This window comes from Dermacentor andersoni, chromosome 4 (assembly GCF_023375885.2).
Source record: "Dermacentor andersoni chromosome 4, qqDerAnde1_hic_scaffold, whole genome shotgun sequence".
Lineage (NCBI taxonomy): Eukaryota > Metazoa > Arthropoda > Arachnida > Ixodida > Ixodidae > Dermacentor > Dermacentor andersoni.
Window position 1 is genome coordinate 221,478,046 of NC_092817.1, and position 18,067 is coordinate 221,496,112.

General features: G+C 48.3%; 1 protein-coding gene across 5 annotated transcripts in view; it reads left to right on the forward strand.

Moving 5' to 3' along the window:
• LOC126538397 (spliceosome-associated protein CWC27 homolog) overlaps positions 1 to 18,067 on the forward strand; it is a 275,758-nt gene that overhangs the window by 171,449 nt on the left and 86,242 nt on the right. For all 5 annotated transcript variants that reach the window (XR_008613958.1, XM_055074766.2, XM_055074768.2 and 2 more), the window contains exon 8: positions 17,031 to 17,119. Coding sequence is in view for 4 of the 5 variants with exons in the window: in XM_055074766.2 (XP_054930741.1) it covers positions 17,031 to 17,119 (89 nt within the window). In the remaining variant the exon portion in view is untranslated. The remainder of the gene's footprint in view (positions 1 to 17,030; positions 17,120 to 18,067) is intronic.

Sequence of the window (18,067 nt, forward strand, 5' to 3'; positions counted from 1 at the left end):
ACTTGTCACAGCACACCGCGGCTGCCGCAGTATCTATGCTACGTAGCAGACTGCAGCTACATGCAACTACGTGTATGCACCGTGTTTGCTTTGTGAAACACAGGGCTTAAGTGCATGCTCATACTCATATGTTCGAGTCTTGCTATGCTACGTCGTGCTAACTGGCTTTGTCTTGCACCAGCTTGATTGATGGATGGTAGCCACATCCAACTTGTGCATTTTGAAGAGCTATCAACAGCTCAATACGAAGCAAAGTCTGCCGAGGCGTCTAACCACGAGTGGCCAGGAGTGAGCGTGCGTGGGCAAGTGTGCGTGTGGTTTGATGTTGTTTCCCGTGGTTTGAGGCTAGTTGATTGAGTGTTCAAAACTTGTTGAAATTAGGGAGACCTGATGGCTACGACACCGATAAGCAGGGTCGCCAGAGTTTAATTCCTATGCAGGTGGGCCGCGGCCGAGTGTGAGCAGATTATAGTTGACTTCTTCTGGATGTATGTAATTATTATCGAAATTCGAAAGGAGATTTTTGCTTACTTCAGCCTTTTTAATATAACAACTTTGTCAATAAGTACACACACTAAGAGTATGAAGAAGCACACTGACCCAAGCTATTGGTCAGTGTGCTTCTTGGGTCAGTGTGACCCAAGCTATTGGTCAGTGGTCAGTATAGCAGATTTCCATACGCAGCCGCGTATGGAAATCTGCTATATAACGAAATAAAGCATCCAGAAAAGAGTAAGAAGCCTACTTCTGTTAAAAAAAAGCATTTGAGAGAAAGGTGACTTTACGCTCCTCTTGTGAGCTCCACACGCCATGCACAAATGCAAAATATGGCTGAGATGATATCACAGCGGCATATGCTATCGGGGGACTGTGTGTTTCACTAAGCCCGTGGGGTGGTTCAGGACCTCTCTGAGCCATATTTTACGTAGTTTTGGCGATTGTGTAATTGAAAAAAGATTGGGTAACCAGTACCAAAACTGTCGTCAGGTACATAGATGACTATCTGGTGGTTTGGAATGTATATGGAAGTTCGACTAAGTAGATTATCTAGTTGGGTTTTTAAGTGTTGTGATAGAGTTAGAATTTTCCAAAGGAAATTGCATTCAATTTTTATACCTTCATATCACCTTACTCTGGGCACACATTTGTTGGGCCTACTCACTGTGATCAAAGCAGGCATTTTTAATTACAAGTCCAGCCATTCCAAATTGGTCAAACTTAACATGGACATGCCATACGTGATGTCATCAGGGGTGGGACTCCGGCGCCAATAGCGTCATTTCGATACAAATACAAATTCCTGCACCATGCTGCGCCAGAACAGATTCGGTGTGTATGCTCTGGCAGTGGCCATGAACAGCGAGCAGATTCGTTCTTTGAAAAAGAGCACAGCCATTCACGTTCCGCACGACGCGCGATGATGTCTCCCGCACAGTCTTGTCATTTTCATGCTTATAACACTGGACTTTGCGGCTCTTCTGGCAAGTGGCTGGCATCTGTGCAGCCACTCCTGGATGTTATTGCTGCTGTCGGCCAGGGTGGCTGTATTTAGACTGAATGCGGCCAGGTGGGCTGAGCAGCGCGGCGCTCCCTAGCCAAGGCGCCAATCAACGAAGAGTAGGTTGAGGGCACTGCCAGCGAGCTACATAGGTATTAGGGAGGCACGCACTGCAGTGGCTTCTGCAGCCAGGTGTCTCTCTCCCCAGGGCCAGTATAAGTAAAACAATCCCAATATGTCTTTGTACCCATATGGGCGAGGCCTGAGCCATTTTGACCTTTAACGAAGGGCTAATGGCAGATTTGGAATAAAGAGTCGCAGTTTTTTCGCCCGATAGGCAAAGCATCAATTGCGATAGCAAATTATTAGACAGCTGTACGAAGTAGGGATAGTAGCTTTATTGGCAGTATAAATTTGTAAACATTCGATTACTGACTAAATTAACTGGCATGTTGTCACGCATGCACAAGCAACTATAAAGACATCTCACTCAAAAAGCTTGTAAAGCTATGGATCAATATTTCAAGAGAATTGATGTTAAGCCTGCCAAACAAAAACAGCACGCTATTGAATTACTGCGTTCCCTCAATTTAGAAAGCCCCTATGTGCCTCAGTGAAAAAAGCTTAGGGCCTGCATCTTGAAGTGTTTTTCTCATGTAAAACGCACAAACCTGGAGAGCCGTTCAGAGCCATTGTTACTGAAAGAAGCACTTGGCAGCAGCAGGTAGCGTCGTTTATCCAGAAACAGCTTTCCTCGTTAAGAATCCCCGGTCCGTTAGCAATCTGTAATTCTGAGGCTGTTGTACTATATTTGAGGGAAAACAAAACAAAGGGATGCAGCACCTTCAGTGTTGACGTACAAGATCTATTTTACTCGATTCCACACACAGAGCTGTTAAAAAATGTTAAAATGTGTATTTGCGAAGATAATGATGAAATAAAACTTAGAAATGACAGCGGAGCACCCATGGAAAGCTTTATGGAAATACTATTCTTTTATCTTAGTTCTACTTTTGTCGGCTGGAATGAAGCAATGTATGTGCAAAAATCAGGTATATGTATAGGTTCCAAGGTAGCGCCAATACTCAGCGACATTTTTTTAGCTCGTGTAGACAAAAGTATTCACAGTGCTTTAGGAAGCTTGGCAAAATTTTTCCGATTTGTTGATTTTTTGGTTATTTTTGATGGGAATGAACATGGCTGTAATGTGGTTAATGTACTGAAAGTGTTCTATGAATGTGGCCTAGGCCTTAAGTTTACCCATGAGATTGCTAAAGAAAACGAACTACAGTTTCTAGATCTTCCTCTGCGATTGCTACCCGATCACACATGCTGGATGTACAGCCCTAGATCAAAAAAGCCCATATTACAGTACAAATCAGGACATTCGAAGATTGTAAAAAGCGGAATTGCGGTGTCTTGCCTTCGAGCTGCTTTAGTAAAATCTTGTTGCCACCGAATAAAAGAAAGCTTTGCCAATCAGGTAACAAGACTAGCTTTGGTGGGATTCTCGGAACACATTATAGTCAGAGCGGCCGAAAAGGTAATTAAAATAGTAAAGGGCGTACAACCCACAGATTCAAGGAACAGGCTTAGCACGAACAAAAAGCGCCTTGCAGTTGTACCTTACGTCTATTATTTTTCCCATAGCCTAAAGAATGTTGTCAGCCGGTATGGCGTTGAAGTGGTTTTCAGTGCTTCTAACAAGGTGCAAAAACTGTGCCAAGCTATTTCCAATAAGTCAGACAATAGGGTAAAAAAATGCAGCTGCGGCCTAAAAGACGATCAATAATTCACCAAATGCAGAATAGGTGTTGTGTACCGGCTTCCGTTGACCTGTGGCAACATGTACATAGGACAAACCGGTCGGTGCATAAACACCCGTCTAAAAGAACATGAACGTTCTCTCGGTAAAGAAAACCATTCACACTTGTCGAACCACTGTAATACTATATGTCATTGTGATCCGGTATTTTTTAACACTGACATTTTGTTTTCAGATAAAAACAAACTAACACGGGAAATCACAGAAGCATTTTATATAAGAAAGTGCGCTGAAAAATGCATAAGCCAACCATCGGTTGCAATCACTGAAAATGAATTTACCTTTTTAAATACTGGATGAACCTTCTTAATCTGTTTTTAATCTGTTTCTGTTTTACTGACCACTCTTGTTGCGCATGCTCAGCGCTGATAGCTGGGGTATATATATGTTCTGTATCTTTCCGAAAATAAAATAGTTGTGAGTAAGCGCTCTTGTGTCCCCCTTCACTGTGTCCTTGTCAATTGTGCGCGCTAAATATTTTACTATGAAGGGTATAGCCGATATTCTAATTGACATTAAGAAAAATAAATGGAGCTGGGCAGGTCATGTAATGCGCAGATTTAGATAACCGATAGTCCATTAGGGTTACAGAATGGGTACCAAGAGAAGGTAAGCGCAGTCGAAGATGGCAGAAGACTAGGTGGGGCGATGAAATTAGGAAATTCATGGGCGCTAGTTAGAATCGGTTGGTGCAGGACGGGGGTAATTGGAGATCGCAGGGAGGGGCCTTCGTCCTGCAGTGGACATAAAATAGGCTGCTGCTGCTGCTGCTGCTGCTGCTGCTGGTGCTGCTGATGATGATAGTGATGATGATGATGAATTAAACTGCGCCAAAGTTTTGATGAGCTGCGTAAGGAACGCCTTTCCACGTGTCATACCACTACGCAACGCACGAAAATTTCAGCCTTGGAAACCGCACGTGCTGGAGCTAAATATTCTGCCCTGCTGCTGCAAATTAAGCAGTACATCCGCGAAGAAGTGGACCACCAGCTCTCCCTTGTGACATCTGTTCCCGAGACCCCTACCGCATCGGACAACTCGCTCCATCGTGTCATTCAGACGCACGTCGCTGAGGCACTGCCATCCCCTGCAGCACTGCCGCACGTTGCAGTGCCTCTCACTTATGCTGAAGCCGTCACTCACTCATATGTGCGCCTGCCGCCAGCGCTAAGCAGCCCAGTCACCAGCTTCTCGCCGTCACGTCCCGTACGGCCAGTTCAAATACAGGGTGGTCCTTTATGAAAACGAACATGCGAACGCGTGGCCTGTGCTCTGCGGAGGCTGCTTAGAGCTCCAGCAACAGGCACCAAGGGGAAGCGCGTCCGCTTGTGGCGTCGTCTATTGGCGGCCGGAATAAGCAAGCACGGCTGATAGGCAAGCGGCTGTGGACTGCCTCCCACGCCAGGTGGATGCGCAACAGGCGGGGCCTGCAACGCACCATCTGCTGCTATCAAACCGCACTCGGCACGCTAGCACATTGGCAACGTGGAAGGACCAACATATGCCCGCTGGTTAATATGCACTCCTAGCGTATTTTAATGCGCAAGCATTGTTTGGCGAGTACCGCAGCAAGATCTGTCCGCCACACGGAAAGTGTAATGCCCTGTATCTGCACAAAAATGCGTAATGTGCAAAGTTACAACATTTAATCATTATAATAGTGTAAATATTTTGGTGATTGGTAGCTTTATAAGCAATGAGGAACAACTGAAAAAAAGAATGATTTGAGAGAGTAACCGTACATAGGGTCCACAGAAAATGCATTGGGAAGCCTATAGTAGTGGTGGGCCAACTTGAAATTTGGGTGTAGGCCAACATAAATTTGGTAATGGGCCAATTTAAAGTTCAAGGTCCGCCAACTTAAAATTTGGGGGCGGACCAGCTTTAAATTTTGGGGGTGGGCCAACTTGAAATTTGGAGTGGGCTAATCTGAAATTTGAGTGTGGGCCAACTTAAGTTTGGTAGTGGGCCAAGTTGAAAGTTGGGGGTGGGCCAACCTAAATTTGGGGGTAGGCTTATGCACACTTTGACAACTCCAGCAGAGTTACTGCATACTTTTTGCAGTGGAGAGCCCTGGCTACCCACTCCCCCCATAGCATGAGTAGACCACACCTGATTCAGAGTGGTTTAGGACAGCAGTGCACTCAGGTGAACCTTTAGCTTAGGTAAATAAACTTAATTATTTTGTTATTTATTATTCAGGCTTAGTTATTTATATTGATGACATGTTCTTAATTATCTAATTAACCTCAGTTAAAGTTATGACGAGGACGTTTGTATCTGTAAATTATAATTAAGATGACTTAATTCTAACTAATCTCAAGGTACCCTTAATTCTTGATTAGGCTCCGTTGACTTAACTTTAGTAACTTTTGATTGGTCTAATAATTCAACATTAATTGATTTTAATTAGCCTCAGTATTCGTGCCACCTTCAGCTCATGTCGGTCGCCTTCACCTTGCTGCCGCTCCATTTCCCCCATGCTTCGGTGGTTCAATTCTCTGCCGAGGGAAAACTAACTGCCGCAGTTCCTGAGGCAAGAACTGCACTGTCGTTGAAATGTTCAAGGCCTCATACTTTGCCCCCTAATGAAATCACAGTGTTTATAGATGGTTCCGCGACCAAAGCTATTTTCGACATAGCTGCCGTTTCTGAAATAAGTGAACTACTGTGCCGCAAACTGAAAAAAGTGACGATACCGGTTCCTGACCTGTCATTACGTATGGCCAGCTCGCAGCACGTTAAGCCTTTGGCTGCGTGCACCGCTCGTGTTTTGATTGAAGACGTGCTGTATGTTGTCGAATTTGTCATCCACTCGTGTGCGTCATGTGTTGTTATCCTAGAGTGGGACTTCCTTTCCAAACATCATGCTGGAGTCGATTGTGCTCGTGCACAACTGGCCCTGTATCCGTTCAGTATGATAATCGCAGACCCTACATACCTGTCACCGAATGTGGTCATCGCTGCCAAAATCGTCATTTCTTTGTTCTCGGCCGCCTTGGTGTCCATTCGCTGTGGCTCTATCACCTATTCAAGTGCTTTTTTTATGCCGTCTGAAGATTATGCTCGTCGCCAGAACCTCATACTTCCATTTGCAGTCATCGAACTTGCTGATGGTTGTGGTGCCATTTATGCATGCAATCCCTTTCCCTGCCCTTCAACTTTATTACACGGTGTATGTCTTGGCCATATGGACGCTTTTCATGCCATTTTCCCAGCCCAGGCATCTCCTGATGTGGCACTACTGCCTCTTGATGCAGTCACTTCTGCCACCACACCCGCCGAAGATGACCAAGTCATCTTGTTGTGCAGCATAGATAACGCGCTCACTCAAGCCCAGTGCAGCCAAGTCGATCAACGACTTGAACGTTTTTGTGCGTTTTTCGATCTCGACCAACCTTCCTTGGGTGCGCACGTCTGCGGTTGGTTACTGTATTGACAATGGTGACCATGCTCCACTGCGCCAGCATCCCTAACGGGTATCACTGACTGAACACCATGTTATTTGCAACCACGTCGATGACATGCTGAAATGTGGCGTGATTCAAGAATCCTACAGTCCCCCGGCTTCTTCAGTCGTGTTGGTGCATAAAAAGGATGGTGCAATCAGGTTTTGCGTTGATTACCGCCGACTAAACAAGATTACATGCAAGGATGTCTATTCGATACCGCATATTGACGACGCACTGGATTGCCTTCAAGAAGCCGAATATTTCTCATCGTCGGATCTGCTCTCCAGCTATTGGCAAGTGCCCATAGCTGAATCTGAATGTCCAGAAACAGCTTTTGTCACCCCTGACGGTTTATATAGTTACGTGTGGAAAGACACAGACAGAAGACGCTATTTACAGGCTATTTACACTTGAGCCAGGCAGCCAGGCCGACACTGGCTCGCGCCAAGCGCACCGACCAACTTCGTCGTCGTTCTCGCGGCGGTTCGTTTCTTGAGCATCACTTGATCATATCGTAATGCTACCCCCCCGGCGGCAAAAGTACCGTCGCGGTGCTGTTAAATATCCAAGGCGCGTGGAGACTTGTAGGGCTTGAGTCAGGCGACGTGGACAATGTCACTGGTTGTCACAGCGGAGGACATAGTGGGCGTGGCTAGAACGATTTCATAGGTGACATCAGTCCATTTGCGGAGCACGCGATATGGGCCTGTGTAACAAGAAAGGAGTTTTTCACATAGGCCAACTTTACGCGAAGGTGACCAAAGCAACACGAGGCTGCCGGGCACAAGATGGACATCACGGTGACGGAGGTCGTAGCATTGCTTCTGCTTGTCTTGAGACACTTGTACACGAGCGCGCGCAAGTTGGCGAGCGTGGTCAGCATGGGTGATTGCATCACGGGCATAAGCGCTAGTTGAAGCTGTGGTGGACGGAAGCACAGTGTCCAGTGGTAGCGTTGGTTCACGGCAATACAAGAGGTAAAACGGGGAAAAGCCAGCAGTTTCGAGACGAGAAGAGTTGTATGCAAAGGTAATGTAAGGTAGAGCCTGGTCCCAGTCACGGTGGTCGTCGGAAACGTATTTGGATAGCATGTCTGTAAAAGTGTGGTTCAAGCACTCAGTGAGGCCGTTCGTTTGGATATGGTAGGAGGTGGTAAATTTATGCCGTATTGAGCAGGCACGCATGATGTCATCGATGACTTTGGCCAAAAACGTACGGCCACGGTCTGTTAGCAAGTGACGCGGAGCACCATGCATCAAAATAATATGTAGGAGGAAGTCCGCAACATCAGTTGCACAACTCGTCGGAAGAGCACGGGTTACGGCGTAGCGGGTCGCATAGTCCACCGTGACTGCAACCCACTTGTTCCCTGATGTAGATTCCGGGAATGGGCCGAGAAGGTCTAAGCCGACACGATGAAAGGGCTCGGCAGGGATGTCGAGCGGCTGCTCGACATCCCTGAGCAGGGAGCTGGGAAGGCTTCTTGCGTCGTTGGCAAACTTCACAAGCGGCGATGTAACGTCGTACGGAACGGGCAAGGCCCGGCCAGAAAAAACGGCGACGTACACGGTCGTAGGTTTGAGATACGCCGAGATGTCCTGACGTTGGTGCGTCGTGAAGCTCTTCTAGAACGGTTGAGCGGATGTGTTTAGGTATGACAAGTAGGAACTCAGAGCCGTCCAGATGAAGGGTACGACGGTACAGAGTACCGTCGCGGATGACGAAGAGGCGTAGAGTAGCATCGGCCGGAGAGAGCTCAAAATGGTCGATGAGTGCTCTGATGTAGGCGTCACGGCGTTGCTCGTCGGCGAAATGAAGCAGCTGTGATACAGAGAATACACAAGAAGCACTGGCAATATTAGAGGAGTCAGAGTCGTCAACAGGGTAACGCGACAAGCTGTCAGCATCTTGGTGCAGGCGGCCAGACTTGTACACCACGGAATACGAAAATTCTTGTAGCCTCAAAGCCCATCGACCAAGCCGGATCTTTTAGCGAAGAGAGCCAGCAGAAGCATGATGGTCAGTGACTACGGAAAAAGGGCGACCGTAAAGGTAAGGACGGAACTTCGCAACCGCCCAGACAACAGCAAGGCATTCTCGTTCCGTAATGGAATAGTTGCGCTCCGATGGTGCGAGGAGGCGGCTTGCATTAGCTATAATGCGATCCTGGCCATGCTGACGCTGGGCTAAGACGGCACCTACGCCATGACCGCTGGCATCTGTACGCAATTTTGTAGGGGCATCAGCGTCGAAGTGGGCGAAAATGGATGGTGAGGTTAGAAGAGTGACGAGACGAGAGAAGGCGGCAGCCTCTCCAGTGCCCCACGAGAATTGTACGCCTTTCTTCAAAAGGTTAGTTAGGGGTCTAGCAATTGTCGCAAAATCTGGAACAAAACGGCGAACGTACGAGCATAGCCCTATAAAACTTCGCACGTCTGCGGCTGTCTTCGGAACCGGAAACTCTCTGACAGCGCGAGTTTTGTCGGGATCAGGCTGTACGAGATGGCCCAGAACAGTAATTTGGCGGCGGCCGAAACGACATTTGGACGAGTTACCGTATTTACACGATTGTAAGTCGACTCGAATGTAAGTCGACCCCCCCATATCGCGTGACCGAAAAAAAAGAAATAAGAGAGCGTACCCGAGGGCGCATTCGATAACGAAAATTTATTAGTAGCTGACATGGTCACTGGGCTACTCGTCTTCACTAGTGCTGCCATCGCCATCGTTGCTGCGGTCCCACAGCGCGTCGTGGTCCAGCGAAATTTGAAATTTGGCAAACAACCGCACCAGGACATCTTGCAGAACAGCAGCCCACGCCAAATGCACCCAACCACACGCAGCCGTCAGGGAGGCTCTTTTGACAGGTCCGGTTGGCGTAATTTCGCAGTCTTCTGCCGCCAGCCACTCGTTGTACTCACGGCGGAGCAGAACCTTAAAATTAAGGCGAAGGTCCGGGCTTGTTTCATGACCACGTCGCACTTCACTGGCACGGACCGATCACGCATTTCAGCGACGTACGCCGCAAGCTTAACCTACAGCTGCGGAAAGCGTCCAGACTTTGGCACGTGGGAAATTTCTCACTTGTCGTCGCAGGTGAAAATTTCGCTTCGCTGCAGTCGCCACTCTCGCACCACCCGTTTAGAAACATCGAAATTGCGGCCCGCTGTGCAGTGATTTGTTTCTTCGGCGTAAAGGATGGCAGCCCTCTTTAACGCTGCTGTGAACGAGTGCCGAACGATTAGTGGGCCTGGAGCACTCATGACGACTGGGGAAGCATAGAAGTAGCACGTAGCCGGCAGTCAAGTGGAACGCGTCAAACCAATACCATGCCAATACTAATGCCTTAAAGAGAAACCAGCGAGCGGTGTCTGCTCTTCCATGAACTACCGATACTCCCCGCAAGCGCCGCCGTTCTGAGGGTGCAGCCGCAAATGGGAACAGCGGCGCTTCCATCAACTATCGACACCCCCCCATGAGTGTTGCATGCACTGTAAAATTCTCAAAAATGTTGAAAAACCCTTCCGAAAAGCGAACAAACACACGGGATAGCGAAAAGATACGGGTAGGGCCATAGAGCAAACATAAAATTATAACTACGTTGTAGCTCCCATTGGTATCGCTTTTTTTTGGCGGGGCCATGTTTCGGTTTCGATTGTAAGTCGACCCCCCAACTTCAGACTTTCAAATTTAAAAAAAGGGGTCGACTTACAATCGTGTAAATACGGCAAGTTGCAGCTTCGCCTTTCGAAATACATCAAGTATAGCTGTTAGACGCTCAAGGTGAGATGTCGAACGTGGGCGAGAAGATGATGACGTCGTCGAGGTAGCAGAGACATGTGGACCATTTGAAACCTCGGAGCAAGGAGTCCATCATACACTCAAAGGTGGCAGGGGCGTTGCATAATCAAAGCGGCATTACTTTAAATTGGTATAGGCCATCAGGTGTGGTGAACGCGGTTTTTTCTCTGTCCATATTGTCAACAGCAATCTGCCAGTATACCGAACGAAGATGAATAGACAAGAAATAGCTGGAACCGTGCAGGCAGTCAAGGGCGTCGTCTATACGTGGGAGCGGGTAGACGTCCTTCTTGGTAATGTTGTTCAGATGACGGTAGTCTACACAGAAGCGCCACGTGCCATCCTTCTTCTTAACCAACACTACAGGTGACGCCCAGGGACTTGAAGAAGGCTCAATTATGTTTTTGTCTAGCATTTTGTTCACTTCGCTTTGAATTACTTGGCGTTCCCACACAGAAACTCGATACGGTCGTCTGTGAATAGGAGTAGCATCACCAGTACGAATCCAATGTTTGACCGCGAGCGTCTGGCCTAAAGGGCGATCGTCGAAATCGAAAATATTTCTTTAGGACGATAATACTTGATAAAGGTCTTCAGCCTGCGCAGAAGACAGGTCCGTCGCAACCATTTTCTGTATCTTGGGATTGGCGGCCGAGGCTGGCACGATGGGCCTGCTAAGCTCGCAAGAAGCATCGGTCGATAAAGTCGCCACGTGATGGTCGCCGAGACCATCAACGTTGGCAAGGCAAATACCTTGCGGTAGAATTCGCTTTGCCAATCCAAAGTTAAAGATAGGCATGAAAGTGCGGTTCGCAGTAATAGTAAGTATACTGTGAGGCACGGTAACGTCATACTGTAGTGGAATGTCGGGCAGAGGAGTGACGAGGTACTCGCCATCAGGAACTGGTGGGAAAGACAACAGTTCAATGTAGGCTATTGACTTTGGCTGCAGGCGAAGAAAGCCGGTGGGACGGGGTGAGGAGCTTGTTCAGTCGTCGTCGGAAGGCAGCACTCATAATTGAAAGATGTGCTCCTGTATCGATGAGTGCCGTGACAGGATAGCCGTCAACGTCAAGGAGGTTTCGGTTCGTGTGTAACGTGAGCAGAGGATTTGAGGGCAGGGTCGACAACGTAGCTTCACCTCCAGAAGCTGCAGTGCCTAGTTTTCCGGCTGGATACGGGAGGCGATAGGCGGCGAAGAGAAGCGACGAGGTTGGGGCGAACACGAACTGGTGGGAAAGACAACAGTTCAATGTAGGCTATTGACTTTGGCTGCAGGTGAAGAAAGCCGGTGGGACGGGGTGAGGAGCTTGTTCAGTCGTCGTCGGAAGGCAGCACTCATAATTGAAAGATGTGCTCCTGTATCGATGAATGCCGTGACAGGATAGCCGTCAACGTCAAGGAGGTTTCGGTTCGTGGGTAACGTGAGCAGAGGGTTTGAGGGCAGGGTCGACAACGTAGCTTCATCTCCAGAAGCTGCAGTGCCTAGTTTTCCGGCTGGATTCGGGAGGCGATAGGCGGCGAAGAGAAGCGACGGGGTTGGGGCGAACGAGACTGATGGTGTCGAGGTGAGGGTGAGCGGCTGTACCGAAGGTTCGGAGCAGGAGCATCAGCAGCAGTGGATTCATGGCGGGTGGTATAGGGAACGGAGTGTCCAAAGGTGCGGGAATAAGCGGTGGTGTATGTTCGAGGAGGTGGTGACCATCGGTTGCGGCAGTGACGAGCAACGTGGCCGATGCGACAGCAGTGGAAGCAGATCGGCCGGTCATCAGGGGTACGCCAATCGGACGGGTTGCGGCGAGATGTGGCGGAAAAGGACTGCTGAGGACGAGGAGGGCAGCTAGAGAACTGGGGAACGCTGAGTTGAGACGTGGAACACACGGAGTTCAGACCCATGTTCTCGAATTCCTGTCGGACGATGGCCTGGATCATCGCAATGGTGGTTGCTGGCGGATCGGGAGGCGTCGTGGAGAAAGCTGGCGAACAGTTGGCTTCGAGTTAGCGGCGAACAATACGGATGACGTCGTCACAGGTGGTGGTCTGACGTGGTCGACCCTCACATGTCGACGTAGCAGCAGTGTTGGGTAGCCGCGTGATGTGGTGTGTGATTCGGCGGCTCTTAGCTTGTTCAAGGCGACGGCATTCTTTGATGATGGCGTCGATAGTCGAGATGTTGCAGAAAACAAGCAAATTGAAAGCGTCGTCGGCGATGCCTTTCAGAACATGTGACACTTTATCAGCTTCAGACATAGCGTCGTCAGCTTTTCGGCATAGAGCCAATGCGTCGAGGATGTAGGAAACGTACGGCTCCGTAGATGACTGAACACGAGATGCAAGAGCCTTTCTCACGGCAGCCTTGCGCCCAATGGGGTCGCCGAACAGTTCCCGTAGCTTCTCTTTGAAATTGTCCCAACTGGTCATCTCGTCGTCATGCCTTGGTGCCACACGCGTGGGGTGCCACCGAGATAAAAGATGACATTGGTGAGCATAATCGTTGGGTCCCACCTGTTATTAGCACTGGCGTGTTCATAGAGTTTGATCCAGTCGTCAACATCCTGTCCCTCCAGGCCAGAGAACACACCTGGGTTGCGATGTGGGGCGACCGTGACGATTGGAGCAGTGGGACAAGCCCAAGCCGTTGCAGAGGTGGGCGCGTCACCGGGAGCCATGGGGACAAGCTCGGTCTGCCGACCACTTCTGAGTTCCGTGGTGAGGACGGGGATCGCTGACCTCCACCAGAATGTTGCGTGTGGAAAGACACAGACAGAAGATGCTATTTACAGACTATGTTCACTGGTGCCAGGCGGCCAGGCCGACACTTGCTCGCGCCAAGCACACCAACCAACTTCGTCGTGGTTCTCGCGGCGGCTCGTTTCTTGAGCATCGCTTGATGATATCGTAATAATATGAATTTAATGTGATGTCTTTTGGCCTTTGCAATGCGCCTGCAACTTTTAAGAGGATGATGGACTCTATTCTTGGAGGATTCATATGACAGACCTGTCTCTGCTACTTAGACGGTATAGTAGTATTTTTTGCAGATTTTTCCTCTCACACCACTCGCCTTGAACAAGTTCTCGAGCGTCTCATCTCACTGTCGTAGGATTACAGCTGAACTTGAAAAAAATGTCATTTTGGCGTTCATAAACTTGTGATCTTAGGCCACGTAGTCTTGAAAGAAGGCATCTTACCAGAGCCTTCGAAGCTTCGTACGGTTGCCAACTACCCCAAGCCCTGTACTCTAAAGGAGTTCTGTAGCTTCATCAGCTAGTGCTCATATTTCCGGCGTTTCATCCGCAATTTCGCCTCCATTATCGCTCCCTTGATGCAGCTTCTTGCCGGCAGCACTGACCTCCCGACTTGAAATCCTGAGTGTGATGAGTCATTTACAACGCTTCACAGACTCCTCACATCCCCTCCAACACTGTGTCACTTTGATCCTACCGCACCACTGAAATACACACGGGCGCTAGTGGTATCGTACTTGGTGCCGTACTCGCCCAATGCAAGCATGGCTTTGACGAGTATGTTGTGGCAAATGCCAGCCATACAACGCAGGCAGAGTAAAACTACTCCGTAACAGAAAAGGAGTGCTTGGCCATTGTTTGGGCAGTTGGCAAATTTTGTACTTGCCTTTACGGTCATTAATTTGATGTTGTCGCTAACCACCATGGCCTGTTTTGATCATCATCATTGAAAGATCCCACTGGATGCCTCGCTCGCTGGGCTTTACGCCTTCAAGAAAATAATATCCATGTCATTTATCACTCAGGACGAAAACACTCAGACCCTGACACCCTCTCCTGTTCACCACTGCCTTCTGAACCTGTCTGCTCAACAACTTCCACCTGCGATTCGTCATTGCTTACCATCACCGACATGCCGGCAGAACAGTGCAAAGATCCCTGGATTGCTTCACTGCTTGACCATATATCTCGACCTTCGCCTGACCCACCCTCGTGCACCTTTCATCGTCAAGCTCCATGCTTTGCCGTTCGTGAAAGCTTGTTGTATTGTTGCAATTACTTAACCATCTGCAGATGGCTTACTCCTCGTCATCTGCGCTCGGACATTTGCAGTGTTTTCCACGATGACCCCCAATGTGGCCATGCTGGCACATTCAAAACGTACTCCCATCTTCGCCTGCAGTACTACTGGTGTGGCATGTATCGCTACGTTCGCCAGTATGTTTGGTCATGCCCTACATGTCAGCGCCGCAAGACAACTCCTCATAGCACCGTCGGACCCTCTACCGCCATTGCCTTGCCCTGCCCAACCGTTCGACCGCGTTGGAATCCATCTTTTCAGTTCCCCCCCCGAAGACTCCTGATGGCAACCAGTGGGTCATTGTCACCATTGACCACCTCACACGGTATGCTGAAACATCTGCGCTGCCAACCGCTACTGCAAAAGACGTTACTTCCTTCTTCATCACGCCATTCTGTGACATGGTCCATCACGAAAACTACTAAGCTACCATGGCCGCGTGTTTCACTTAAACATCATCAAAGCCCTCTTAAAGGAATGTCAGATTGTACATCGCACCACCTCAGCCTACGATCCTCAAACTAACGGCATGACAGAACGTTTCAATGGTACCCTTGCTTACATGCTGGCAGTGTACGTCTCCAACGATCACACAAATTGGGACCGGGTACTTCCACTCATAACCTACGCGTATAATTGCGGCCCAAGCTACCACTGATTTCTCACCTTTCTTCTCTTCTACGTGAACCATCATACTCCATAGACACAATTCTGCCATACCAACCTGACGTTTCTGAAGCGAAACCTATTTCTGAAGCGGCTGCTTAAGCAGAAGAATGTAGTCAACTAGCGCGTTCGTTTACCACGCAAGACCAGTGTCATCAAAAATCTCGCCGTGACATTTCTGCATCTATTGCCCACTATTTCCCCGGAATGCTGATTTGGCTATGGGTTCTATCCACCACTCTTGGCCTTTCTCCCAAGCTTTTGTCCAAGTACCACGGTCCTTACAGAGTCCTAGAGCAAACGTCGCCCGTGAACTATGTCATCGAGCCGGTCGAGCCAGCTCCCGACATTTGTTTCCAAGGGTGCGAAACAGTTCATGTTGCATGGCTTAAACCGTGGTACGACCCGCCTGGGCTGTCTTGTGCCTAGGTCTCCAGGTTGGCTCCTTTCTACCCAGGGAGTGTTGTACCGGAGCACTTTGGCGCCAGTTCTGTGCCAGCATGGAGGAAGACGTTGACGTTCATGTGTGTCTCGCTTTGTTGGTTTTTCAGACTGTGGTTGCCTTGTGTTAGTGGCCCTTTTTCAGACACTGTGCCCACGTTGCTGAGGCGAACAAGCCTGTTACAATATTATTAAGTGTAATTGATTTATCTTTAAAGCTGTTAGATCAGCACAAAAAGGAAAGATATAGGAGTTGATTGTACCACCCTGTAGTTTAACAGCCAGGCACGTGGAAATACGAGGCAGCATGAGCGCTGATATCTGTACCGCACTTGAATGCATACAATCCGTCCAGCACCATCTGCACAGGCATAGACGCCCAGACGCGCGCTTGCACGTATAGGCAAGCGCACGTGTGGACAGGCCTTAAAGGTGCCCTGCAACGCCATTTTGAGGTCATCATATTTGCTATTGATCTATTCTCAGCATGCATAGAACACAGAACAAAAGTCAGAAGTCAAAGTCAATTATAAAAATTGACGGACACAAATGCAAGTTATGGTCAGAGAAAATTCAAAATACAAGCGGAAGTCAGCTTTAGGGTGCACATTTCAGTCTCCCATGACGGCATATGGTACTTCCTGATAGCAGCGTAGCTTTGGCAGAAGTCGGCACTCCATAGTTACCAAGCCTGCTGAGCCTGCTGATGCTGTTCCATGGTGTTCCCATGGCCTGTATGATTGTGTGGCGCGTGGTCTGATTTCGGAGGCCATGGTGCCACTTTTATGGTTACAACAGCTTCTGCGAGGCAACCTTATCTTGCCAAAGTGCTCAGTATGTGATGTGTCATTCCCGTTGTTGCAACACCTCACCTGTGGCCCTGTGATGCCTAAAATGGTTGAAAAATGTAATGCTGTACCTTTTGTCGCAGTACTCTCAATGCTGTGTGAACATATATCACACGTGACATTTTTGACCAATCATCAAAGTGGCACTCTCATTCGTCACAACCCGTTTACGAAGTACCCAAGCTCGCCACATTGAGGGCGATGCCATTCGGTGCATTCAACAAGCTTTCTCTAACATGTTGCAGGGCCCCTTTCAAACATTAAAAGCATAAAATGAATGCCTCATTTGTTTTAGAAAGAATAACCAGCACATATAGTTGACATGGTTCACTACCCATTGCAGCACTGTCCTGTCTAAATGCTGCTCATTTATGTCGCTAGTGTTTCATGTGTCAGTAAACCACATGACGAGCTATATTTGGTACCTGCATCTTTGTCGCCTTTTGTTGCAGTGGAGAGATCCGCAAAGAGTTCAGAGAGCTGAAGCGCCAAATGCGGTCCAAGGAACAAGCCAAGCTGCAGCTAGACCAACAGTCATCAGGTACAGTGACCTTACCACAAAACAATGCATCACTGATATGTGCCGTTTGGAAGTCATGTTGGTTTTTAGAAAAAGTGAAAAAACAAAATACAAAGTTTATAATGTGCTTAAGTACCAACAAAATATGCTGCCCAACTTAGGAATACTTAGGTGTAAGGATCAATGGGGAAAATTTCAACAATGTGCAGCTTGCAGATAACATTGCCCACTTCTGAGATGTAAGAGATAGGTGGCAATCTTCACCACCTGCATAGACACTCTCTCCACTTTTCCTCGTCTAGCCTTCGCAAGTGAAATTCCTTCCTTGCATTCTCACATACCAGAGCAGAAGGATTGTGTGATAAATATGTAACGGGCCCCACCATCTCTTCTTTATTATTATTTTCTCACGTGTTTTTGCTTAGTGGTGCACTTCCAGTGGCAGTGCAAAATCGTGCAGTGCACAATTTTGTTCGCTCTGCATGAGAACACCTGATTATCTGTATAAGTTAGTGTCACAGTGACAAGCACTGAGGCAGACGCAAGCGGATCAAAGAGCACAATCGCGCATTGGAACCCAGTAGAAAGTGGTAGATAGTTTTGTTTTCTGCGCGCACGACTGCACGATGTGGTAACAAGCAGACGAAACGAAAGTTCGTTCCTCTTGCTACAGCACAGAGTGAAACAAAGGCATGCAGACGTTCGGTTTGTACATTCTATTGTTTCTCTGAAGTATAAATCGTCATATGAAGCAAGAGATCAAACAAATGTTGCCTCGAATAATTCTCAATCACGTGCCACTGTGAGTGATGTCACAGTACTGCAATTAACATAGGTGCACTTGTGCAATTGATGTCGACTCTTCAGCTGGGAGTGCGGCACCCACAAGGGCATTTGACATGAACTTTCAGCTCTTTTTCACAACACGTAGTGCCATAATACTTTGCAGACACAAGCGCAATGCATTGT